Below are 27,205 nucleotides of genomic sequence, written 5' to 3' on the forward strand. Positions count from 1 at the left end.
AAAAAACATATGGAGCAAATCTCCTCTCTGTGTTTTACTGGGCGTTCAAATAGTCTGTAATATCTATGGGAGGTATTTTATTATCTGTGTACACGCTGCAGGTGCTACACGTTCTATGTGGACTTGTTTCCTTTTCTATCTCTGTGTCTGTGTGTGTTTGTCTGTTTGTGTAACTGACATTCTCTTAATGAATATAGCCACTGACCAGTGACTGGCAACAGCAAACTACACAGTGTTTGGTTGTGATGTTACTCCCAGTGCATTATGGGTACCACATGGCCAGAGGTAGTACTACAGCCTCCTCAATCAGAGCCCTGGGGAGAGACCTAAAGAACTAGCATTAAGGAGGAAAGAGATGCAAGAGTGATACAGTATGGACATGGGTGAGGGAGCGGGCTGTGCTGAGGAATTCCAAAGCAAATAACAGTAAATTATCAATCTCGCTGGAGCCTCAGCTTCTGTCCTGAGCGAAACGCCACAGGCCCAGAGGGGAGAAGCCTGCAGCGGGGCGGAGAGGCCATAATTTTTCGCCTTGTGTCAGAGCGAAAGGAGTTAAGGCAAACAGTGAAAGAGACAGGGATCGTGAGCGTGTGAGCGAGGGAGGGAGGGAGGGAGTGAAGGAGGGAGCGGAAAGGATGCCAGACGGGGCTCCAGTGCTGAAAGACAGCAGAGGAAGTGAGGCAGGAGTGTCCCCTGTGACCACTTCCTGGGTCACGGAGACTGACCTCCCCCATCTGGAGCCAATCACTCAATTTTTGACAACTTCCTGGAACACCTCACTCTATTTCCTGCCCCCTCCACACCATTTTTCTCTCTGCTACTCCTTCTTTTCATTTTCCATTTTCTGTCTTGAAAACACCCTTTCTCCGGGACAGCTTGATAGTTCACACAATACACTTATAGTGTCCTGATCAGTCAGAAACTCAATCAAATCAAATCAAATTCCCAAATGGGGGACTGACATCAAAGTACAGAAGGCAACTGTTGAGCCCTGCTTATCCATTTGTGTTGCTTACAGACACAATATTATGTGTTATTGCTACCATGGCCTGTGTGCTTGTTGACCTGCGCACGGAAGGGCACGTGTGTGAGCGCAGCGTGTCAGTCGGTCAGACCTGGGCTCACACACTCTGTACCTGAAAGCGTCGCATGTCCCGAGGATTGCCGGCAGTCTTCAGGCAATTTTGGTTGCACTTGAGGAAGAACTTCAAGAAAAACCTGCAAAGAAGAAAAAATTCATAAATATACATATGGGGGGGGGGGGGGTGCATGAAAAAAGGTGGCTGGACCAGGAGACCACCGGGCAAACACAGAGAGCTAGAATATACACATCCAGAATGTTTGAATTCAGGTGGAAAAATGTCACATGTGAGAGTAAGGCTCACAAAGGAAGGAATGCTGCACTTTAAACACCGATGATCTGCTTAAACGCAGGGAGCCGTGCTGCTGCGATCATTTCTGGGATGAGGATGCTGGCTGCTTTCTGAAGATGGAATTGCGCTGGCATTTTGTCTGGCCCACATAGCGATGGACAACAGGGACGGGGGGGGGGGGGTCTTAGGGGACCCCAGTATCCCATCATGCTGTATTTGATTCTCTCATGCAGGAGCAGCAAGGAGCAGAAGCCCAGAGAGAGACTGTGCAGATTGTACAGAGGGACTGTACCATCCCAGGCAAACACTGTGTGTGAGTGTGTGTGTGTGTGGGGGGGGGTGCATGTTCATTTGGAAGAGGTGATGGCCACATCTGGCTGTCGGGATGCAGCAACCAAGGATGAGCATGAAACAGAGAGCAAGATGAAGACAGGAAGAGACTCAAAATCCCAGGAGTACACAGTTCAGCAGCACAGTGTGCTGCCATGGCAACGCAGCCCTGCTGCAATCCCAAAGTCCCCACGCTCGGCGGGAAACGTTGATAGACTGCAAGAGGGAGAAGACGACCAGAAGGGGCACATTCCGATACAGGGACGGAAAAGACACCAATGAGGAGGAGAAGACAGGGAATGTGGGGAAGTGGCCAGGCAGCCCCAGAATGGCCGCAGCGGCGGCCTGACCGCCGTCCCCTGTGCTGAGGCTGCAGAGGGCCTGGGCCAAGCCTCCTAACTTTCACTACAGTAACAGGAAGTGACAGTGACAGAACCATTTGGACAGTGGCAAGAGAAACATGGGAGAAGTGGATTATTATTTTTTAATTTGCCAGCAGTGTCACACGGCAATGGACAATTATCAGTTAGCTTAATGGCATGGCATGTTTGGAAGGGAGCTTCAGTCTGGCAGCAGCTGAAGTCCCTTGAATTCAGCCTGTGATCTAACCACCCACCCCCCTCCCCCCGCCCCTTGTGGATGGACCCCAGGCTCGAGGTAAAGCTGCTTCCAAAACATTGTCCAATATTTCTTGGTTTGTGCTATTTAAGCTGCGGGACGATCAATATTGTTGTTGGCGGAGAGCGATTATGATTTATCAGTCAACTGCGGGACCTCCACGCTGGGGGGGTCAAAGCTGCATGACGAGTCGGCCGTGGGACGAGTGTGAGCAGAAGGACACGCCAACTTTCGCTCTGTCGCTCCCCACCCAAAAATGTTATGGCTTTTAGGGCGTCGGTGGCCTTTTCGGTGAGCCGTCCGGAACATTCCGGTGCAGGCCGAGAGGCACGGCCAATGGCACGAGCCCTAGAAATACCAGAGGCCACTGTGTCATGATTTGAGGGTACAGTTTCAACCAATGCCGGTGTCCCCTCTCACTGAGGTGGGGGGGGCACTCCCCGCTCTCGTTCCAGCTAACAGGACGCATTCACCCCCAAAACATCTTGGAAACAAGGCAGGGAAGAAGTTCTCATTAAACAGAGAGCGAATTCTCCGGTTAGTATCACTTCACACGTGTGTCCTGGTTTCATAACAAACACGTCCTCTCCATGGTACTGCCGTCTGTTTTGCAACATAAGAGCCCCCCCCTGCCCCCCCGGCACACACACCCTTTCAGTCAACTTTTCAACCCCCTCGCTCCGTTCGGACGTACACAGCTGCAAATGTTGAAATTAAAGCGAGATGAAGGCGCATACATTAGCATGCATTAGCCGCTCCCTGGGCCCACTTAACATGCAAATCTCCCAGCCCTGTTTCCCAACACCTTCTGCCACACATTCATTTGCTGAATTATAATTAGACTAATCTTGCATAATTAATAAGAAGTCGGGGAGCCTCTTTTTTCCACTCCGTGCGCGTGCACGTGTGTGTGTGTGTGTGTATCTTTTAAACTTTTAAATACATTTTTATTTATTCATAGACCCTCCATCCTATAATACTACAAACATAATGTGTCAAATATATGTTTTAAGTGTTATTACGGCTCTCTAATTCATTTCTCGGAAATCTTTAGTCAAATGTTACTCTTCGGTGTAGGAAACTAAATTCCTTTATTTGCTTATATTCCCTGAACACACATATAATTTTTAAATGTCTTTTTGTGATCTTATAGAGCAGTGTTTCCCAACCCGGTCCTCAGGGATCCCCCAGACGCTCCACATTTCTGCTCCCTCCCAGCTCCCTGCCAGACACTCCACATTTCTGCTCCCTCCCACCAGGGAGCTGAGAGGGAGCAAAAACATGGGCTTTCTTGGATTCCGCAAGGAAACACTGTTCTACAGCAAAGTCTACTAGGGTTTCTGTCCCGAGACAGGAAGTCATGCTGGCAGGCATTCTCGCCTCTTTTCCCCAAACTCTTCACATCGTCCCATAACTTGTGCAGGACGGGCGACATTGCCAGCGGCTGCGGTTTCCGCCTGGGAGGGGTGCGTGTGTGGCCACAGGACTGAGGCTGTCACCCTGCTGCCCCCCCCCCCCCCCCCGCCTTCCCACAGACCCGCTTATTGGGAAACAAAAACAAAAGGTGCGGCTGAGCCCAAAGCCTGGGGATCGATTCCCCCACCCCCCACCATCTCGGCAGGGATTCTGTTTTTCCACCTCCCTTACTTTCCTTCTAAAAAAAAAAAAAAAGAACGGAAAGCGAGAAAAATCTCATTGTGTGCTTCTCCCCCCATTGGTGTGACACAATGGTGGCTTAGCGAGAGCGGCTCCATTCAGGGTTGTGCCGGAGACAGCAGGCCGGCACCGAAACGCCGGTGCTCACCAGCAGCCGTGGCCAGGATCCCACGTGTCGCCCGGGATTTTACCCTGTACCATCGGTGTCAGTTTGCTATTTTTCAGGGGCGACTCCAACACAGAGGTGAGAGAGCGTCACTCCTCCCATGACTCCCCCTAATTTTCCTGCCAGAGTCTCCCAGCCCAGTGAGCTCAATTTCACATTGGCATCTCCTGCGGCTTCCTGCACCTCCAAGCCGCTTCCTGTTAAGCGCCTGCCTCTTCCCGCTTAATCTGCTTTCAGGGCATATCTGCAGCCGTCGCCCGCGGGGCGGCCGCTGTTTATATCAGACGGCTTGTCGTGGGCTGGCCGGGGCTGCCAGCTGCTCCGCTTCACTCCAGAGGTACGAAAGCCAAACGGCTGCGCCTGTTTCCCAGGGCACGCGCCCACAGCTGGTGACTGGCACAAACACTGGGCGCAAACCCAAGAGAGGAGACCGTGCTGTAACTCTCAGCCGTGGCTCCATCAGGCAGGCTGGCGGACACCTAAAAACCAGGGAGGTCATTGCGTGTTTGTGTGTGCTGGAGGACCCGGAACTGGAAGCCAGGCCAACGAGAGGAAATCTGATTTGGAAAGGCCCAAGAGCTTGGGGTGGAGAGTCCGGAGAGTCACATGTCACCGGAGAGGGCGGGGCCACGCTGCAATGGAGACGGCCGATCAATGAGGAACTCGGCAGTGAGGACCACAGGCAAAGCGATGGCAGGAGAAGGGGAGCAGGGTGAGAGGGAGATGGATGAACGTTCACTGTGTGTGGGGGGGGGGGGTGTGCAGATGTGCCGGTAAAAGACGACGGGGAGAGAGAAGAAGTGTGGGAATTATAAGAGGGGGCAAGACAAGAACAGAAAGAGAGCGGAGAGAAATGGAGGTGAAAAGAGAAGGGAGGCCACTGAAGCCCCATACTGTGGGCCATCACTCATCAGGCCCCCCCCCCAAACCCTACAAAAACAAAACAGTGTCCTGACATGGGCTGTGAGGTGGGGGGGGGCTTGTGGAAAATTAGGAAACCAGATGTGAGGCATTAAAGCATACTGACATGTAGGAGCCCTCATGGCACGGTGTGAGTAAGCGCGATCACACCGCCACACCCCCGCATGCACGGACATGCATAGGGCCCCAGGAGCCCCGGGGGCCCGGGGTCAGGCCGCATACAGGCTCATCCTCCCCAGCTCGCCCCAGGGACAGGAGCTCAGGCCAAAACGGAACGAGTACGAGGAGGTGAAGAGGCACCGACACCGACACGACACCCTGAGTATCGGGAGTGCCGCAGCCCTTGGCTTGTCTGTGGCCCTGGAGCATCGTCCTCATGGGGGGAGCAGTAGAGCAGGCTGGAGAGAAGGCTGAGGGGCAGGAGGGGGCAGGGGGGTAATAAATACCCTCCGTCCCCAAGGTCCCCTGGCAGACTGGGAGCCAGACTGGTCATCGGAGGTCAACATTCAGGGCGGGTGACCTTCGACCCTGCTAATGGGGCACAGAGACCTCTTCACCAACTGATACCCCTCACGTTGCATACCACGGGGGTGGGGGGGTGGTGGGGGCGAACGGTTCACACAAGCTGCAAAATAAAAAAAGCAACAAACCCAGCCCCTCTCAGAATTCTCACCTTTCCCACTCGGCTGACACCCCCCCTGCTTGCAACCCCCCCCCCCCTCCCAAAGCCCCGGGCCACTTTAAAACAGCCTTCGTGTTCTATTAGCTTCCCACTCACCAAAACTGTGGACTGCTCCCCCCCCCCCCCCAAACTCAGCACCTTGTCATACAAAACATCCATTCCTCTCTAAATCTGATAACGGGGGGTAAGAAATAAAAGTGAGCCCCTTTAACAGGTGATTTGGTACCCTGGCCTTCTCAGGCCCAAACAGCATCAAAATTAAGCATTTAATGACCAGCCCTGATTTATGAAATGTGCCCAAGTTGAAATATTAATTGTTTTAAGGCTGGATGCCACCAACAAGAGCTCCGCAGTAAACAAATGGCAATTAAACTATTGAAAAATTAAAAGCGCTTCTGTAACTTTATGATGGTGTGTCCGCCTGTATGACACATTAGTGGGGGTGCAATGCCCGCAAATGGCAGCGACAGGCAAAGCTGCCTCTTGTTTGGGTGACGGAGCTGTTGGACATATTGTGGCGTGATGATGCGTGGCACCTGTAGCATCTGTCTGCACTGTGTGTCACACGCGCACACACACGCACGCGCACGCCGGCAGGACGCAACACACCTCTCTCTAACCTCTCAGAAGTGCCACTCATCCCGCTGCTCGAAACGCACAATAGACATCAAACGGAGTCGCTGTGTTTTTGAAGGACGAAATCTGCTCATAACCCCCGAGAAGAACAAAGTCTATGAAAGGCGCATTAGCGGGAATCAATAGCGAGGCGAGTGATAGCGGAATGAGGAGAGACGTCTTCTTAATTAGCCAGTAATGATAGGATCTGACAAACAACATCTGTTTCCAAGAGAGCTAAACTGGAGAAGGGGGGCATGTCTAAAGGGGGGTATGAAATATGGAGGAATAAACAAAACAAAAGATGTCACAGAGGGACCTGAAAACTCCTGGAGAGATAGAGAGAGAGAGAGAGAAACAGGCCAAAGAAGGAGGTAGTGATGGAATGAAAACAGAGGGAAGGAAAGATGGGCAGGGAAACAGCGGGTGAAACGGATGAGCGATTTAGGGGCCCGGGTGAAGAAGGAAAACAGTGTAGGAACGGGAGAGAGAGCAGAAATGTCAAGGGTTAGGGGCAGGGAGGTAGCAGGAAGACAGACGGATTGGGGGGGCGGGGGAAGGGGGTTAGCGGTGGGAGGGGGGGGCTGGAACGTGTGAAGAGATGGGCATGGAATCACTCGAGTTTCCAAAGTGCTGCAATTTACTGTCCGTGGCTAATCTGCAGCAAATGTCCAGAGGTGCAGAGAAGCCAAGGCAGAGATGATGAGGGAAAGAAGGGTAGAGGGAGGAGGGCGGGGGTCAGGCCTGGGGGGGAGGCCCATCGGGCGCTCAGCGGGCATGCTGGGAGGCTGTCAGCGGCCGCACTGCCCCCTGGCCTTCGTCCTGATGGATTCATCAGCAGTGTGAGTATTACCACACAAGCAGAGGGCGTCTTGTGCTAGCATTAGCATTGCGTTATGCAAATCAAAGGTCCAGTGTGAGAGTTAGCATTGCTTCACATGCAGCAAAAGTACAGTGTTAGCATTAGCATTGCCTTATGCGAATCAAAGGTCCAGTGTGAGAGTTAGCATTGCTTCACATGCAGAAAAAGTACAGTGTTAGCATTAGCAATGCCATGCAAGCAGGAAAAGTCCGATGTTCACATTAGCGAGCTCCAATGACTGTCAACCCAGTAGTGTCAAATGTCCAAAACCCGCCAAATAACAAATAATCATTGTTTGCATTGCAACCCTAGATAAGAATTTTCATATTGAAAACGAAAGTAGTTATATTTTTTTATTTTAAAAGCTTCCACATCCTAAATATCGGCACCTCTGTTGCCACACTGCCTCGCAGGGGGGCTTTGAGTGGGAAACAGCCGTTTGGGGAAATAGATTCCCTCCAGATTCCTGGCCCACAGACAAACAAATAACCAAGAAGCCTGCTGGGAGAAAGGTGGGGGGTGTCATTAAGTCATTCGAGAATTTAAAACCTTTTCAAGGGACAGACAGGCCCCACCCCCACCTGGCTCCTTAAGCACTAAACGGTAAAATAACAGAGGTCCACATTTCCCCCATAGCTGCAGAATAAACAAGCACATTAAAACCCAGTTAGCCCCAATTATAAAGGTTTTTATATGTGATCCGTGTAACTGGTATCCTGTAACTGGCTTTGCTAACGACACCAAACAGGTCCAATAAACACAATCAGTGGTCAGTTTCAGATCAGAAAACAGATCTGGGGGGCAGGAGAAGCAAGCAGCCAGCCCATGTGGCAATGTGAGCATCAGGTTGGTCTTCTGCTGTGTGAAGCCCAAGCGGAGCCTCTGCAAGCAGATGTGTGGCATGAGGATCGCAGACATTGTCGGGGGACGGGGGGGGTGAGAGAGAGAACATGCGTGTGTCTGTGTATCTGTCTGGTTATGTGTTTACATGTCTGTCCATGTGTGTGCATGTGTGTTTCAGTATCTATTCCTGTGTGTGTGTGTGTCGCCTGCAACGAGTAGGGTTCCGTGATATCATCATGGTGCCACAGAAAGTCACCCATGGTTTTTATTTGGGGAGAGGGCCTCTAGTTACCTCGTCTGCCTGACTGCAGGAGGGTGACCATAATCACTACAGCAGTGTCATAAATGGCAGCTAAAACAGAAAGAGAGTCGATGTCCTGAACAGCCTGAGGGCAGCACAGCTTATACTGATATTCCTCTACTGCTACCATCACTGTCGAGGCGGCCAGAGATCCGCACTGGGAGGAAATCTTTCCGCCTCCCTCCCAGTCTGACCAGCGCTCTGACTGAATTCCTGATAGACGGCACAGCCGATTCAAACATTACACCGAGTCTTCGGGAATCCTCTTCTCCTGAGCTTTCCAATCTGGATTTGCTACAGTCTTGACACTAGGGGGATCTCACGCTGTCAGACCTCCGCCATCCTTTCCCTCGCTTCCAGAAAGCCCCCCCCTCCCCTCCCCTCCCATCTCTGGCCCTCCAGCTATCTTCCACTTAATCTCTGCTCCGGTGCTACCAAAGGTGAAACCTATTAGGGACCTAGACAAATGAGCCCCCCTCAGCCCACAGGGCGGCCCCGCCGGGTGTTTGGCACTAAGGAGGCTGTAAGGGAGGCTTTACATTGACCCCCCACCCCATCACCGCCATTTGCAGTCCCATCTCATTTCCTGTGAAGATATTTCTCCACCATCACTAAGACGAGAAAAAGAATTATTAGGAATGAAATTAAATTAATGATTAGAGGTCCCGTCACAAACAGCCACCCCCGTATGCTTATTTTCCCAACGGTGTCAGATATCCGGTTTGTATTTTTGTAGGCCTTGCGTGCGTCCCTCTTACCTAAACACAAAAGACCTAACTCCCCAGTCCCAAAGCGACTTTCCTGGGGGGTCCCTCGTCTGTAAACTGCTTCTAGAATGTTCCATTTTCTTCCTAATTCTTCTAATCCTATTTTTCCCTGTCTCCTCGCTCTGGCCATTGTGTGCACCCCGCCCCCGCACCCCAGTCCCCCAGGGGGAAAACCCCCCCAAAAAAAGGCACAATGCATGAGCCTCTGACTGTCCAGTTAGACCGAATATTCACCGGTTTCCCCGAGTGACAGATAAGCCAGAGCTGCTCAGTGAATGGACCTCAGTGACAGAAAGCCAGGTAAGGGACAAGGGGGAGGGCAAGGGGGACATGGTCTATCGCCTGCCTCTTCAAGACCACCACACACACAGACACACACACACACACGCACATGCACACACACAGAGTCCAGTGGAGCAATGTTACTACCTTACCCCGGTATTACAGCACTACCATCGTGACGGTGAGAACATGTTGGTCAGGTGATCTCTCTGTCAGTTAGGCCACGTCCTCGCTAATCAACAGGAGAGTGGGTCTCTGACATGGCTGACGAAGCCTGGGGCTCTGCGGCTGCTAATAACCGGCTTCCAAAATACACACACGCACACACACACCTACGCATACACGCCTGTGCCCTGCGGACATGCAAATGGGTGTGGACAGATTACATGATGTAACTGGACCCCAAACCGCTGAGACCACTTCGGGGGGGTTTTGAGGAATTTGAACCTGACACCGGGGGAAGAAAAATAAAACAAGCCGGCTCTTAAACTTTTTTTTTTGCTTTTTCTGCTGATCATTCTATGCGCCTTACCAAATTTCCCACAATCCCTTGAGTTCTGCTGTGGTCGCAGCAAACAATGTTTCCCTCCATTAAAATTACTCCGAGAAGCTAACGAGGCTACACCGGAGGGGGGTGCCAGCGTAGCGAAAGACATGAGCTATGAACGCCCCCCCACCCCCCACGTGGTCGCATTTGAAGCTTCTTAGTCGTGTCACACATGGGCAGAGTCACCAGCGTGCTGAGAGATTATCTACGTGGGGGCGTTTGAGAATTTAGTGAGTGCAGGCAGCACGATGAGCATCCTGACCCACCGCGTAAGTGGACCGCAGGGGGAGATCAGGAGATGCAAATGCAGGCAGCCAGTTGATGCGTGCCCACAGACCTTCACCGCAGTTGTGGGAAAAGAGACGGTCTTCACAAACACTCAGACTTCAGTGCGGCTCAGTCCAAACCTGTGGATTCCCTCAACACAAACTGTCAGCACTTCAGAGCCTCGGGCCGAAGCATCGCTGCTGAAAGTTATTCCCCATTCTGAGACCAGGGAAATTGCCAGAATTCGTAGCGAAACTCTTTAAACATGCCAGGAGAAGCAGCCGCAGAAGTGGAGAAGGAAAGGCCACGTGTTGCATGAAGCCTTTCGCCTCGACGCGTTTTGGTGCCACTGAAGACGGGCTACAGGCGGCAGATAATTCAGCAATAACCAGTTAAACAATCCGCCATGGACAGCACTCATTTATACCGGCCAGGGGACACTGCTGCTCGTTTGGGAGAGGGGAGAAAAATATTGATGAAATCGGAAGATCCCTATTGATTATTCTCTGGACAATGGCTCGTTAAAATGAGCCCCCCTGCACCCCCCCCCCCCCCCCCCCAGCAAACACGATCAATTAGTGAGATAGTGCTGGCCATTGATTGGCTCCCCCTTTCGTTTCCTCCGATGGATTGTTCTCCTCTTTTTGCCTGTCCATATATTGATCTGGGAAGGGTAATTGGCAGCCCTGGACCCCCACAGCGAAATAATAAAAAAACAGCAGGCATTTTTCTTCCTAATAAGCTACACCCCTGCCCACATTCCCCAGCACTCGTTTGGGGGTTTCCATGAGCTACTACCCCCCATAAATGTACACCTGCCATGACCAGGTCAATCTGGGTTTCCATAAACCATCAGTAATTTTTGCTCAAAGAGCAAGAACACAGAACATACATCTCCAGGTTTCAGCCACAGAGGCACGTGAGGAATCAGGGCAAAAAGGGTAAAGAGATTCGCCATGGAGACCATGTCGTTTTGTCCATTCCGAGGCCAGATCTGTTCAGCCAGAAATGGTTCAGATTTGTCATGGTGTGTTTTTGTGGTCTTACAGTTCGATGTCTAACGATCGGGGTGTGTTTCCCAAAAGCTCCTATTAGCAACTTTGAACTTGATTCAGTTGCATGGTTCCAGCTATGCAAGTTGCTAACATAGTTAGCAACTATGCTTTTGGGAAACGCATCCCAGTTCAGCTTTGCATTTTCCAAGAGACACTGAAAGGACACCTGATTTTGAAAGCACCCATCAAGCACATGAAGAAGAACAGAAATCTACCTACTTCCTGGCTAAAAGTCACAAACGGGGTTAGTGACAGGTCCCTGGGAGCGCGTGACCCAGAACTCAGCCCTTGGTGGCTGTTCCTTTGCCCCGGCTGGCTGGGCTCTCCAGCGCCCCCTGGCCTCAGCGTAACAGGGATTAGAGAGAGGGCACAGCAGGGTTAGAGGGGACGATAGGCAAGGGCACAGCCCTGATATTACGCCGGCACGATTAAAAAGAGAGAGAACGGAGAGTTTGGGGAATTGTAAATCCCCAGTCTTTGTCAGCCGCTCTAATGACACCGTCTAATTATTGCAAAATGAGATAGAAATGGGGGGGGGGGGTTGGGAGAGTGAGAAGAGGAGGGGGGCAGAAAATATAGGCTTTAGTGAGGGGTGGGGGGGCAAGCAGGAAGGGGGGGAGTGAGGGTCAGTTTTTGGTTTGCAATGATTAAGGGATGAGGGGATGCAAGTAAAATGAAGGACAGTAACCCCCAGAAGGAGATGGGGGGGGGAGATGGGAGCAAAGAGGCGTGCATGAGGCTCGGGGCGTAGCAGGGGGAGGGCCGGGGCGACCCCCCCAAGCACCACGCATGTTAATTGAAGAACAGGTGCTAGGCTGAGGGCAAGGCCCTGACTACTGCAGTCAACCATCCCCTCCCCCCCCCCACCCGGCCGGCACAGGCACATTAATAATGCAGGATCCAAGCTGCGACCCAGGGAAAGGTCAGGGTGGGGGTCACACACACACACACACACACACACAAATACACACAAACACACACACACACACTGCTGTTCCTCAGACACAAAGATAGCCTTGCACATCAACACAGTAACGCACACCCACAAATCAAATGTGCAAAGGGCTTGTCAAAGTCAAACAATGCAAAAAAATCAGGTGGTCAATAATGTTTCTTCTAATTTTTTAAAATTATCTGTCCCCCCCCCCCCCCCACACACACACACACACACACACACACACACAAACAGAAAAATAAAGCAAACACAGAGTCAAACAGAGGCGTGTTTGACTCGCAGGGACTCGCAGGGTGCTAATCAAAAATTATGCTCCTCTGGGGGTATCTCTGGGGTGAAGGGTTTGCCCAGAAAAATGGGGACAGGCAGTATCAGCATAGGGGTTACCATGGTAATTAGGGAGGGTGTCAAGGATCTGATTCGATCACAGCCTCGTACACCAAACACAACTATCCTAGTCCGCCAGCAACAGAATAGCAGTACAGACCCTCAGAGTCCCTGGAGGAACTTAGAAATGTTTTTTTTTGTTTTTATGGCAAGGAAACGAGATGGAAGAGGTAGTCGTTGGGAAAGCAATTCGCAAAAATGAGAAAAACAGCTGTGGCGAGGAATTCTGGGAAATTCGAAAGACAACAGCACCGTTTCTTTTTCCATTATAAGGAAACTATCTTCGGCGATCCTCTGAGACACACTGTCAACAGGCAGCCAGCCTGAACAGAAGAGTGGGAGACGGGCAGGGAGAGAGAGAGCAGGGAGCGAGGGAGGAGGGTCCGCTGGGGAGAGGGAGAGCCAGCGAGGAGATGGGGAGCCGCACAGACAGAGAGAAACAACCGTCATGACAGCGTCAGGGAGAGTGGCTGCCTTATCACAGTTAGAAACAGTCAAAAGCAACTTGATTTAATGCAGCAGATACTCGCCGTCAAAGACCCTCTGTCTCACTTCCTAAGTCTACAGGAAAGATAAACCCATTTCACTGTCACCTTCCTCTACAAGCCCAGTCCCACACCCATCCCCAGACCTGGTGCATCGCTAATGGCATTGTTCGGGCCCACAATCCCGAATCTGTTTTCCGAATCACAGCGCAGGCTGAATCTCACAATGCTTGCACCCCTGCATTTCTTTCCAGGCATGAAAACAATCATGAAATCGGATGCTCACGGGGGGAGGCCACAGAGTCCCGTGGGTGAACGCGTCCCCCCCCCCATTGTGGGTGCGGTTCATCCTTAACACAAGAACGCCGAGAGTTCGATTGAAGGAACAACAAAACACAAACATAGAAGGTCCAGCAGTCGCTGAGTGGGAAGGTGAGCCTCGCAGACCCGGATGTAGGACCTCAGAACGCACAAACCCAAAGCGGACATGTATTTGGCCGAGGGGAAGGCCAAAGGGGGGCCAGGAGGGGCCCAGGGCTGGGGGACATTTTACAGTCGCAGAACCATACATCTGGCGTGGTTAACGGCGGCAGCGCAGAAGTCAACAAGTGAGTCAGTGGCATCGACGCATAATAGACTGCCGAAGGGCGGATTTCTCCATGGAGAACGTTCTGGAAGGACGGCGGCGGAGGGGTGAGCCTGCACACGCACTGAAAGGCTCCTTTAGTTAACCTTTCCTCCAGAAGTCCATCCCTAGGCCTACTGACTTCGCTGCATATAACCCTATAAGGCCCCCCACCCCTCAGCAGGGCCCCTGTCTTTACAGCCAATAAAAGCGGCGATTGATTTGTAGGATCTGGGCACAGGCGGCCATGGATCTATGTTTCTGTGGGTCCTACCAATGTTTTTTTTCTCTTGCCTCTTCCATCTCTTAGACTCATGCACATGGGGGTGGACATTGTCCGTGGTTTGTTTCCGAAGAGCAGACTCTCTCACATACACACATATACACACACATTCCTCTAGAAGGCAGGTCAACCTTCAAGATAAAGCACAGAATATCAAAAAGGTTTATGGAGTTAGTGGAAGTCGCCCGACCGGGGGCGGAGGGAAGCCGAGGATTTTGCTACCGGCCGACAGCAGGCCTCACCTGTCGATGATGACGGGGTCCGAGGGCGTTTCGTTGCGGTTGCCGCAGCTCTTCTTCTCACAGCAGCGGCTGTAAACAGCAGGGGGCGACAAACAGTTAGAATAAATCATGCGAGTGAATGGAAGTTCATTAGGCTAGTAATAATGCTATTGACTCTCAGCTGAAGCTTCTATACACAGAGGCATAAGTGGCCCGCAGTTCATTGCTTTACATAATCTGTGCATCTGGATATTTCTGTGGAAGACATTGGGCTTTAGTGCCATCCTATGTTATAACGTCCTTCTAATCCAGCTCAATGGTACAACAGAAGCCCCTCCTTGTGCTACTCATTGGTACAGCAGGTTCTTTCTGGGCGTGCTTGTGACCTAGGCTCCTGTGGTCCTGCTCATAGGCACAATGGTCAGGATTGTCTGAGCCTTAATAGTCCATCACCAGCACCACATTCCCAGTATGGATGGTCCCTATGCCCAGAGAGCCGGCTTCGGGGATAATGGGGGGGTGGGGGGGGGCGGTGCGGAGTCAGACAGGGAGAAAGGGAGGAAGGAGGGAGGGAAGGTAGAAAGACGAGAGAAAGCGATCAAAAGCCAAGCGGCTGGCCTGGCAATCTGTCCTGGTGATCCCCCCCGGCCCCCCGCCCCCCTGCCTCCCTTTCTAACTCCATCTAACACATATGCAGCCCCCCCATCCAATGAAAAAAGAACCTAACTCAATCAGCTAGAGTCTAAGTCTTCTGTATGGAGCCCCCCCCCCCCCCCCGAGTCATCCTGATTGCTGCATAACAAAAGTGCCCCCACCCCTCGCCATCTGCCACCCTTGCACCTCCGCTCAGCCCTCTCGTATCCCAGCCTGGCCTTGCCCGTGCCCCCCCCACCCCCATCTGACAGACTCACTCCCCAGCTGTGAGCCCTGCCCCCTGCCTCTCCGGCTCTGTTATTAGCCAGCTGTAAGTCACATTTGGGCATCTGCTGGCTACACAATGGCAAATCCCTCCCACCCAAACCCCCTCCTCTTAAACCTCAGGTCACCCCCGCCGCCCGACCCCCTCTCTGCAGTCTGCACAGCTCAGCGTGTGCACGGTGACAGGGTGACGGTCACCACAGAGTTCTTTCTCCAGCTACATCCCCACATCTATCTCTGTTCTAATTTTTACTTCTCAGCTGGGATTTCTCTTTTTTTCATGCTAATTTCCAGGTCCTCTGGGCTGCACCTGAGATGTTCGGTCACAACCAAACTTAATTCAGACTTGAAAACGTATGTTGAAAAAGCTGCTTCAGCAAAGGCCCACAGCCCACAGCCCAGAGAGCCTCCAGACGGACACATCCACCGCCCGCCGTCAGCCACCCCCCAAGAGAGGCCTGGGCGGCCCCAAATGCCAAGCAGAGGGCCAGCGTGGCATGGCCAGATTCCCACGGCTGCGATTACGGTGGAGGTTAAGGCAGGTCTGGCATCCCGACAGGATATGGTAGACAGAGGGGGATGGGTCTATTTAAGAGAGGAATGACAGACAGCATGTCCATCTAATCGTATTTCACTTCACCAGAGTTCCATACACTGAGAAAGATTCCAGCTATGGGCGAAGTTGCAGTCTGGAAGAAAGTGCTGGGAACAGATTCTAACTGTTTTAGTGTCCCTCAGTGTTTGTGTTTGTGTGTGGGAGGAAGCCTCACCTGCACATGACCTCATGCGTGAGAAGCACTCTGCACATTTCGGGATTCTTGTTCTGTCCTTCATATGAAATTGGCTGGAAGGCGGAGGTGAAGGTGAGGAGAGGGGGGGAGACCTTAGAGTCAGAGGAATCCTACCTTTGGTTAAACCACAAGACGGAGAGAACCTACGACCTCTTACCTGCTTGGTGACAGAGTCGATGAGCCGTGCATAGAGGTCCTGCTCGGTCCGCACCCCTGGTGACACACACACACAAACACACAGAAAGGCACACAAACACAGTCAGCCTTGAGAATGCCTCCGTGCACAGTGCATTCTTTGACTCGTAAATCATTTTTAAAGCTGCACGGACATCACTGACCTAATAACTATACATATTCTGAAATCCTTCACCAGTTTTGGTAAACACTTTCAACATCTGCTAATCAGAGCCAATCAGAGCTCAAGTTTACCGACTGATCCCGCCCTTAAAAACAGATGACAAAAAACTGCTGCCCGGCTGCTGCACTTATCTTTTGGACAATAAAAATTCTCTGATCAGATTTCAGACTGAACTGAGCCGTGTTCGATCTGCTCGCCGCTTTCAGCGCAGGTCAGGGGTTAGGGACGCCAAAACGGAGGAGGCTGAGTGAGACATGTATGCTGTTACTTTTCCTGAGGTACCCGACCACTGCATGGATGGTCTTCAAAGCTATGGACTCACCCCACGTACTTATAAAGAAAGAAAATAAAACAGGATAAACTGCAATCAGTGAAATGTGCTGTTTCACCTGAGGACTTTACTGAAGTTTCCAGACTGCATCTTTTGAACAAGTTTTATATGCCGCATCCCTTTCATATTTCTGTATAGGGGGGTCTGAAGGGATGCTATGGGAGTGAGATAGAGTAGTGTGGGGGGAGGCAATCTGGAGCATGTCTTTTATCTCCTCTCCCTTGGGTGAGGGGGGGCCTCTGAGGGAATGGGAGCCTTTGGGTTGTAACACCATGTGTGGGGCTCATGTCCCTCGATCCCACTGCTAGGATGAAAGCAGCAGCGATCTTTTGGGTACACCTTCACCCCCCAAATGTGTGACCGGAGAGGAGTGGACAGGCAAGGCCCCCATCTCTGGGATCACAGTTCCAGGGATAATGATCTCTTATTTACCCCAACACTAAACACATCATGACCCTCAACAGGAGGAACACGTGAGATGCCTGAAACACAGTGAGGTCACTGCTCCTCCCCGCGCTGTCCGTGACAAAGTTACAAGTGGCTGGCCATCAACAGTATGCAACACAGGAGGGTAGTCAGATGACCCCAAGGAGAGCCGGAGCACATGTGCAGGCAGGCTGCAGGACAGTGACAGACTGCGGGGTGGCAACAGGCTGCAGGACAGCGATAGGCTGCAGCGCAGGTACAGTCTGCAGGGTGACAATAGGCTGCAGAGCGGGTACAGTCTGCAGGGTGACGATAGGCTGCAGCGCAGGTACAGTCTGCAGGGTGACGATAGGCTGCAGAGCGGGTACAGTCTGCAGGGTGACGATAGGCTGCAGAGCGGGTACAGTCTGCAGGGTGACGATAGGCTGCAGAGCGGGTACAGTCTGCAGGGTGACGATAGGCTGCAGGGCGGGTACAGTCTACAGGGTGACGATAGGCTGCAGGGCGGGTACAGTCTGCAGGGTGACGATAGGCTGCAGGGCGGGTACAGTCTACAGGGTGACGATAGGCTGCAGGGCGGGTACAGTCTACAGGGTGACGATAGGCTGCAGGGCGGGTACAGTCTACAGGGTGACGATAGGCTGCAGGGCGGGTACAGTCTGCAGGGTGACGATTGGCTGCAGAGCGGGTACAGTCTGCAGGGTGACGATAGGCTGCAGGGCAGGTACAGTCTACAGGGTGACGATAGGCTGCAGGGCGGGTACAGTCTACAGGGTGACGATAGGCTGCAGGGCGGTGCCAGCACTCACCATTGCTGTAAAGGAGCTGCAACTTGTAGTGTGTGCCGTTGTTGGTCTTCTCCCCCGTCTGCTCCTTTGTAGGAAAGCGGAGAGAAATGAAAACGATGCAGCTCAATACCGATTGCGACCAATGATCCGGTCAATTCAATCGAAGCTAAGATCCAATGAAACTAACAGATAGCTATCAATGAGCTAGAATCCAATACTGCTGTATGTGAACATTAGCCCGTCTTGGCTGATTTACTGGAAGTGCAGCATGATTGTGGCAACAGTCACAATGAAATGTGTGTGTGGTCACTTAGAGGCGGTGGAAGACTGACACGAGGCTCGGAGTGAAACTACCTGCCTGAGAGTATATTTGGGGGTAAAAGGCTCCCCCTGTGGTCAGTGTATGAATTTGGGATGGTGTCCCCTGGCTGAGTTAAGAATTAGAAGAGCAGTCTCCATTGTGTGTGTGTGTGGGGGGGGGCGCTTCCGAGCTTACAGCTCTATGGTGCTGAAAGAGAGCAAACAGCAGTCAATCTTGACTGGGAAGCAGCCCTCCACCCTCCCTCTTCAAGGTTCACAGTGTGCCACTTTCTCTCTCTCTCTTTCTCTCTCTCCCCCCCCCCCCCCCCCCTCATTTTTTTGTTCTGACTAACAAGACTCAGAATTGCTGTCATATCCAGTAAACTTGGGGCAGGGGGGTGGGGTGGGGTGGGGGGGTATTTTAGATTGCAGGTTGGTATGCTGCAGAAGCCATGAGGTCATTAGGCAGACCACTGGCATAAGAACTGAGCTGTTGACTCTAACTTTAAACTACTGGTAACTAGGATGTTGTTGTATGCAAAACTGAGGGACCCACATAACTACTCTCAGTGTTTAACACCACAGATTGAGCAAAATTTTAAGTGAATGTAGCTTTGGGCAGGCACTGCCTATAATGTTACAATGCTTCTATTGCTCAAACATGCAAGTACTCATTTGTGTTATTTTAATCCTGAAGCTGTTCATATGAAAAATTCATTTAAATCTTTTCACTCGTTTAAGTTGTGGGTTGAATTACATTTACTTTTAACCTAACATCCTCTTTCAAAACTCAGAGTAAGTTTTGCAGATTTGAGTCTATACTTCTTTACCATCTGTTTTGACTTTTGATCAGCACCAAAAAGTATTGGATAACTCTTGTGTTTTATTAGGTTATTGTCCTATATTTATTATTATTATTATTATTCCCCACACCTTGTCGTGCTCCACAAAGTCGACGAAAGCCGCCCTCTCCACCTCCACCGGCTGCCCATGCCGGTCGTATAGCGCTAGGACGAAGTGGAAGAAGTTGGACTTGCGCAAGTTGGACGGCGGCTGCTTCTCGAAATGGGCCCGCGACAGAGCCACGCCGCTGTGGGAAGAAGGAGTGGTGAACCGGGGCTGGGGAGCCGTCAAGACGCTTTCATCACTCCCGTGTTTTGCTCTCCAGATCCGTCCTGTCTTGAAACCTTGAATTTGGTGCCAGCTGCCCTGTCAATTTGCTACTTAAAGACACCTCTAGGAAAATACATAAATATGTTAAATATATTGTAAGTATTTTTACAGGCTGGGAAGTAAATTAAAAAGAACCTCTGTTAATGGAAAAACTCATGTTGTGCCTAGTTTAAAATAAAATGTTTCCAAGCAAAATCAAATCAGATTGATAATTTCTTTGAATTATGCGTTTGATAGGGGAACTCGTATTATACAAATGGTAATTGACGTGTCTAGTAATCTGGTATATAGGGCTTCTCATAGACAAACATAAGGAGTAGAAAAACGAGTAAGTTTAAAAAGCGAATGTAATGTAAGAACAGCGTTATAAAGTCAGGCCCTTGATCAGTAATTACTGGCAGCTTTGCTACTTCTGTGGCTTCAGTACGTTTCTTTTGTGAAGAATGTAAAATATTCATATTTTGATGGTGCATTACACTGAATTAAGCACTTGTCACAACACATTATTTCCGGTTTTGTGTGTGATCGTTGTATCAAAATGGTAGATTTGTCCATTTCTGCTTTACAGTAGCATAATATTAATTTGGTGCATATGTAACAACTGTCATTAGTGTTCATTTAATGTAGACATGAACAGTATATACAAATTATATATATACACAAGCTTTGGCTGTATAGAATATCTCGCCATCCTGTCCAGCATAAGTGGTTGGAAAATTAATGGGTGAATGGATGGATGGATGGATGGATGGATGAAATATATTATTCTTATTGTCCTAGTTGTCTGTTTTGTCTCGTGAACGCCCAATAAATACCATTACATTTTCGTTTTACGTGTGAATGCTGATTTTTACTTTAGAGCCGTGATTTGCCCTTTAAAGTTTCACAAACGACAAGAGCACAAAAAAAAGAAGTGGGATGTGTTCCAGGAAGCATTGTAGCATAAAATAGAATACAGTTGATGAATAATTTACTACATATCACAATAGCCTAATTGAAACGACAGACAGAGTAGGTAATGTAAAATGATTTTGGAAGATCTCGTTGTTTTTTAAGTCTCATGATTGAAAGTTTGACTATATGGGGAATGTGTTCGTTGCTCAGTAATGTAACTAGTTATCTTGTGTAAATATTTATGAGGAGTTTGAGTTATATTGCGTTGTAGCGTAAATTACTCGTGTGATTGATTAGATATTCTAATCCTGTATAAGTTACACTAACATAATCTTAGGTTTAACTTTAAAAAATTATATATATATATATATTGTATTTTTTGAGTTGTATGGCTGTGTAAAGATATGGAGACAGCAAACATATTAATAGATCATTTTTACTTTTTGGAACTATATATATATATATATATATATATATATATATATATATATATATATATATATATATATATATGTATGTATGTATGTATGTATAGTACACACGTTAAACGCACTTACCACTATACTTTAATACACACCTACCACTTTAATCCCAATTTTCAAATAAGCTTTACTTAACATGTTGTTCTGTTGCATAAAAGTTTTCTCGTGGTTTAAATTAGGACTGAATATGACTTGAGAATGCGCTTTAATAGCCTACTCCGGCTATTTCTTTTATTTTTTACAGCAAACAGAATTAGGCTATACGGATTCTGTTTTATTATTGATATTCCGTTTCTTAAGTTAAAAATGCAAACATGGACAATATTTAGATTTCAGCTTTTCGCGTGAATGATTGTTTTAACCACTGGTATAAAACTTGATATAAGTTCAGCTACGACTTTTGATTTCACCATTATCGGTCGTTCGGGTTTTATGAAATACGTATACCGAGTTCTGGGAGATCTTGAAAGGGAGATTCCTTTCGAAGCAGACCATTAATCTCTTCGTTGTCTACCGACTAATACAACCAAAAATGCCGTTCATAAAGCTGAAGTAAAGCTGATCAACAGACCATCCTCCAGACCCGCCATTGACTAGCGCACAAAAGGGATATCCTACTGTCCTGATGGTCTATTCACAACAACAACTTTATCCATGAAAGCATATCATTTTCTTATAATCTGTCTGAATGTAAACAAATTGGAAGATTAAAAAACAATCGATTATGTGTCCTTATCGCAAATGCTGTTTCAATATTTCGCAATTAGCGCACTCAACTCCTGAGAAACGGGAATATTCCAGTATAATTTACTTCTGCGTAAATATGTAGGCTATACGTAAATTAATAGGTACTCCTTACTATTACTGTTGCGGTAAGCATTGTATATGTTTGTATGTAAAACAAATATATGTCAGTAAATTAGAATTAAATAACATTAAATATGTGTCTAATGGAAATATAGTTCTAAAAAGTAAAAATGATCTATTAATGTTTCCATACAACTTTAAAAAGACAGGAAAAACGTTTAGTGTTATACAAATGGCATCATCCAAGCAAGCATCTCGCCTACATTATGCAGGAACTACGGATCTGAAGCACCGCAGTTTCCTTTATCTTATATAATTTCTGGTCTTTTTGTAGCAGTCGACGGCGTAGTCGTACGCTATTTTTCTATTTTGAGCAGACCATAGAAACTGTAATCCGTAGGCCAGGCTGTCTGTTCTGTTGAAGTTACCGACATCTGTGTAAGTTAACTTACTGAACTTCTAGTCGTTTTGTGGAAATGAAGTAATTTCATACACAAGAACAAAATCAGGTCATATTTGTGCCAATTTTGTCCAACTGATCATCGGACAAAACAAACACAAATAGGACAGAACTTATAGAATATTCAAAACTAAATACGAGTAAAATGCAAGGCGGTAAGTTAAGTTGTTTTAATTGCAACTATACCATTAACTGCAACTAACTCAAGCTTTAAATTTATTATTGCATAAACTGTCGCTAATGTTGGCTGCTGTCTTTTTATAAACCTTTACCTCACATATATAAATAGCATCTTAACGTGTTGGTCTTCATATAATATAGCATATTGCTATATTCGATAGTATCACTGGCAGTAATAATAATAATAGGCCTGATAATAATAATGCAAGAATTAGTATTACACACACCATTTACCATGAACTTTGATATACGATTGGTTATGTTGCTACGTTTCTCACATTAAATGATTCTCGGGAAACGTGAATTCCCGTCATTCGCTACTAGAGGCCATTTAATTATTTTTTAGGAAGCGAACAAATTCAACTACATGTGCGTGGCGGACGCACGCACACAGCGCCCAAGCGTGCCGGTCTGCAGCACAGATAACATTATCCCGGGCTGCCCCAGCGTGACACTTCTCTTTCATTCTTTTATGCGACTCGTCACACTGCCATCTCCAGCGATTGACGGCGCACGGCCAGGACACGCCGTGCAGAGCGTGGCCTCCGTCCCGCTCCTATTTGTTTTCAGCACGTCAACTTTGCAGCTGGAGACACTGACCTGTTGCTTTTTTAATTTCAGCTGTTCGTATTGTTCACCGAGGTTAGATTGGCATTGTTCATTTAGGTTGTGTCCTGGACACGGGATGGAAGACATTTTCAGTTAAAAAAAAAAAAAAACATAATTTACGGGCGCACGCCACATGCCAAATAGATTTGAGAACAATACAACACTACAATGCCACAAACTGGCATATAGTTTGTTTTCGGACTATTTAACTGATTTTAGTGTTTTTCCAGTTATCTTTAGTTATTATGTATTATTACGTTATTATATAAACCATAACGGACATACAGCGATTAATTCGTTTTCTTATGACTTACATGTTAATCTAAGATATTTTAACAATTAAAATGAGCCTAAATATTTGGAAATTTGGTTTGATAAATTATATCACTTAAGCAATCAAGCAATTAAAACAAAAAAACTACACCATCTCTGACTATGTTTAAGAGAAAATAAATAAAATGTAATGAATCCTTATTCCGTATTGTAGATCATTTTCCTCAGTTAAAATGAATGTGTATATTCATATTTAGCTGGTCGAACGATAGCGTGGAGATCTGACAAGTTCAACTCGGCGATGGCACTACCGTTGACGGAATTAAAGGTCAGTTGTTATATCTTGAAATCGTCAATTTTGCAGCATTCAATGTAAATTCATTTTTCTCAAAGTACATTTTCCATCTACTTTTTACTCACGTTATACATCCCTTGAAGATCAGATTCGACACTTTGCAAAGGCACATTGCAATAAACAGATATAAAATTCGAATGCATACAAAATGTATGTTCAATGCATAATACGAATCATCACACTATGTAGAAATATAGCGGTCTAAGTCAACGACTCCTACTTTACCTTTGAGCCGCTACGTTCGCATCCACCACTCCGACATTCCGAACCCAGGACCGGACTGAATCCATCTCCGCCCCAAGAGCTTTTTCCTTTATTCCACTCGCTTCTCCGTTTAATTGATTTTGAATCCCGAACATTTAAAACTAAAAACGCAACGCTGTCGGTCCCTTTTTCTAAGACAACTTGCAAGTAAACTGAAACAATAGTGAAATACGGCAAATCGCTTCTTGAAACTTTAGTTCCTAAAGAAAATGCTATTCCACTTTTAGTTGTGTGGGAGTTAACGCAAAGGCAACGTGAATTACAGAAAAGCCCGTTTTATCCAGCGTCTACAGTTTTTCCTCCTTGGCTTTAAAATACTCCTTGATATAAAGACATTTGCAGGTGATACATTTCTCTTCTGTTTGTAAACATTGTTCAGTAAATTGATGGTAATGTGTCCAACGTAGGTTCGACCATTAGTAAGGTTCACCTGTTCAGCCGTAAACACACACTTGCGCATATGCACGAAACACACACTTATGCACCACGGATGAGACTGAGTTAAGAAAACAGTCTCTCTAAGTCAAATTCAACCACACCCACACATAAGTGACCTGGCGGTAAGTGCTCCTCCCCTAATTTTGGATTTAAAAGGCTGAAATCCTGACACTCAGTTCCATGTACGCATGGATCAAGTACTAGAAATGATGCTTAAAGGTCTTAGAGTATGAATGAGTTACCGAGGCTGGCCGAGATGAGTAGGAGGAGCTGGAAACCATATTTGGTGCTGCTTATCTGCATCGTCATTTTCATAGGCGTAGATTTCAATATGGGTGGGATTCTGGGCAGTTTTAGTATACAGCTGTAGCCAATCAGCCTTTTCCATAGCCAAACTTTTTTTGAAATACCGACCAGGACTTCAAACTCAGGTGTGAATGGACATGTGTTTACATTTCACATATTTAGCATATATGTGAACAAAACATTTTGATATATTGGTATTTCCACAAAGTACCAAAATATTTTTAAAAGCTTAGTTTCCACCTAAATACGTACACATTATCAGCAGTTCTCACTGTCTAACAGGAAACCATGCAGGCACTGAAACAGAAAGATTACCATAATCTTTACTGAACTACACAGTAGTTGAAACATATACCCATGTTACTTACTACGATGTGTAGACATATCTTGTTTATTACGAAGTTTGTTTAGTAGCCTATACTAGAAATTAAAGAAATTTATTTTTTGCTCATATAATGTATAAATTCTATCATTTAGGCTGAAATGTGTGCTGGAATGTGTGTCTATCCATCCATTTTCTATTACCGTCTAATACAGGGTCACATGATGAACTAGGCCTATTTGTAAAATCAATTAAATACAGTTCTATTAAACATATTTAAATGTACTAAACTAAGCAATGTGTATTCATATTTTGTACACCATTTGGATTCATTATGAGGACGTTGATATATAGTTGATAAAGCGTAGTGCTTTCAAGATGTCCGGGTTGTTTTCGATCTTTTTTTGTTATTCTAATCGTAAATCATGGTCAGTTTTGCAATTAGACGTTGAGGAACGTAAACGTTGCTGTAACGAGGTCATGCGCACTGTGACACCTCCCACCGGCCGCCCTGAAATAACGACCCTAAATTCCCATCGATAACGGAAGAGTGAAAGAGCGCGTGAATAATCTGGATGTACATGCAACACACAAATCCGTCCTCTGCGATTTAATAATTTACATTTGTACGTAAGGTGATCCAAGTTGTTTTAAATTAATCGTGGCCGACGATTCAACTCTTGTTGGAGATTGTTTTCACAAGGCCACATAACCGATTAAGGTTTCTGCCCCACTTTGGTGGACTATTTAACCGTGATTGAAATCCCGGATTTAGCTGAAAAGACTGTCGCATATCAATTTCACAAGGAACAATGGTAACCACTTCAGCCAATTAATCTTCATTGACACGGTCGCAAGAACAAGCAATATATGTTACACATCTAGGATGCACAATCTGAGCCTTGAACAACAGCAAAGTCTATAACGGGCGGTTTATCTAAAATATAACTTAACTTGCCTATTAAGATATAATTTAGGGAATTTTTAAATTTGGGGACAAAAAAAAAACGTTTTCCAACATTATGTATTGCGGTTCAGGTCCTGATGTTTGCCATAAACATTTAAACAGAAATAATACACCTTTTACGAGTTCGCTAACATAACATCTCCACCATGCGAAAGCCTTAAAATTGTATATATGGGACCAGGTTAAAATAGCATTTTGTACGAGGAATAGCAATTTTTCTGTGTGGACTGAATGACACATTTAAAAACTTCATTATAGCCCAGCTGAACAAAACAGGCAAATGCTTGTGTGAATTCAGGGTAAGCCTCGGATTAATTTCTCAAGAACTTTTTTTTTCTTGCATTAATTTCCGTTTGTCCCCTTCACCTCCCCCCTTTCCAAAAAGGAAAGTTTTTATTATTTTCTCTTGCTCCTGGTTGAGGTTATTGTTTCTCGGACGACTTCGGGGCTCCGGAACAATGAATGCAAATCTCCCCTCCGCGGACCCCCGCCCTTCACAGACCATCTGCCAGCGTGCATCGGAGTCAGCTGTTCCCCCAATTACAGGGACAGTCTCGCGGAATCCCTGCCACTCATTTTCCCCCGCCCAGCACCCCACCCTCCTTCTGCTCCTGCTCCGCCCCCCGCACACCCCCCATCTCAAGTTGTTTGACTGGCATGTCTGCTTAACCCTGAAAACGTTAAATGGGTACAGATGTTAGTGACGACGGAAACCAACGCAAGGTTCCGCACCACCCCCCACTAAACCGCACAGAGGCCGCTCGCTGTTCCATCAGCCCGATCATTTATATCGATCATACGTTTTTAAATTGCGGATGGAGTAATAGGTGTACTGAACTTTTCTTTTAGGTTTGAAGATAGATCGGGGTGAAATCTCCAATACTACCAATCAGCGTTTCGCAGAAGGTAAAGGACTTCTGCGTTGGGGTCTGACGTGACGTGTTTTAAATGTGAAGCCCGAAGCAGGAACATATAGGCCTACAAACTGCAGCCTACTCTTTTATTTAAGACAGATAGGCGGAATTTTATGCTAATCAGAAGAGCGCATTAAGGAGCACTGGCTTTGCGCGTCTTTCATTAGCAGCTCGGCTAAAATAGCTACCTAAGGTCCATGTTCAGGCTGCTCGGCGGAAATTGACCTACTGTTTATTTCCACCTGTTCGGTTTTTAACCTCCCTCTTGAACAATACTAAGATTATTTTTATACTGAGCATAGTCACATGTGAAACAATGAGTAAAACAGCTTATAATATGAAACGAAAACTCTTATGAATCATGTTTCTTCAGTTCTCACGCAGCCATCCGTATACAATTAAAATGTACGTTTTAACATGGGTAAATGATAATCTCGACGCTTTTCAGCCCCCTAAGATTAAATTTATCTAACAACAACTTATTATTAGGAATTGTTTGCAATAATTTGCTTCTGGTTTCCCATGTTTATATGTTGAATATATGTAAACCAATAACCATGCATGGGCGCGGGATCCGGGAGGCGTGTCCCCCCCAATATTTAATTTGA

At 47.4% G+C, this 27,205-nt stretch overlaps 1 protein-coding gene across 2 annotated transcripts in view; it reads right to left on the reverse strand.

The window, feature by feature from the left end:
- The window catches only part of ebf2 (EBF transcription factor 2), a 31,238-nt gene extending 6,973 nt beyond the window's left edge, over positions 1-24,265 (reverse strand). The window contains exons 1-7 of one of the 2 annotated variants that reach the window (XM_023796072.2): positions 23,612-24,265; positions 19,087-19,243; positions 17,875-17,932; positions 16,108-16,163; positions 15,930-16,003; positions 14,263-14,331; positions 1,137-1,218 (exon numbers count right to left, since the gene is read on the reverse strand). In XM_023796072.2, coding sequence (XP_023651840.1) covers positions 1,137-1,218; positions 14,263-14,331; positions 15,930-16,003; positions 16,108-16,163; positions 17,875-17,932; positions 19,087-19,243; positions 23,612-23,745 — 630 coding nt within the window. In that variant the 5' untranslated portion in view covers positions 23,746-24,265. Of the gene's footprint in view, positions 1-1,136; positions 1,219-14,262; positions 14,332-15,929; positions 16,004-16,107; positions 16,164-17,874; positions 17,939-19,086; positions 19,244-23,611 lie in introns of both variants that reach the window. The other variant, XM_023796071.2, reaches the window with a different exon arrangement.
- Between the last annotated feature and the right edge of the window lie 2,940 nt (positions 24,266-27,205).

The sequence above is a fragment of the Paramormyrops kingsleyae genome, chromosome 2 (assembly GCF_048594095.1).
Source record: "Paramormyrops kingsleyae isolate MSU_618 chromosome 2, PKINGS_0.4, whole genome shotgun sequence".
Lineage (NCBI taxonomy): Eukaryota > Metazoa > Chordata > Actinopteri > Osteoglossiformes > Mormyridae > Paramormyrops > Paramormyrops kingsleyae.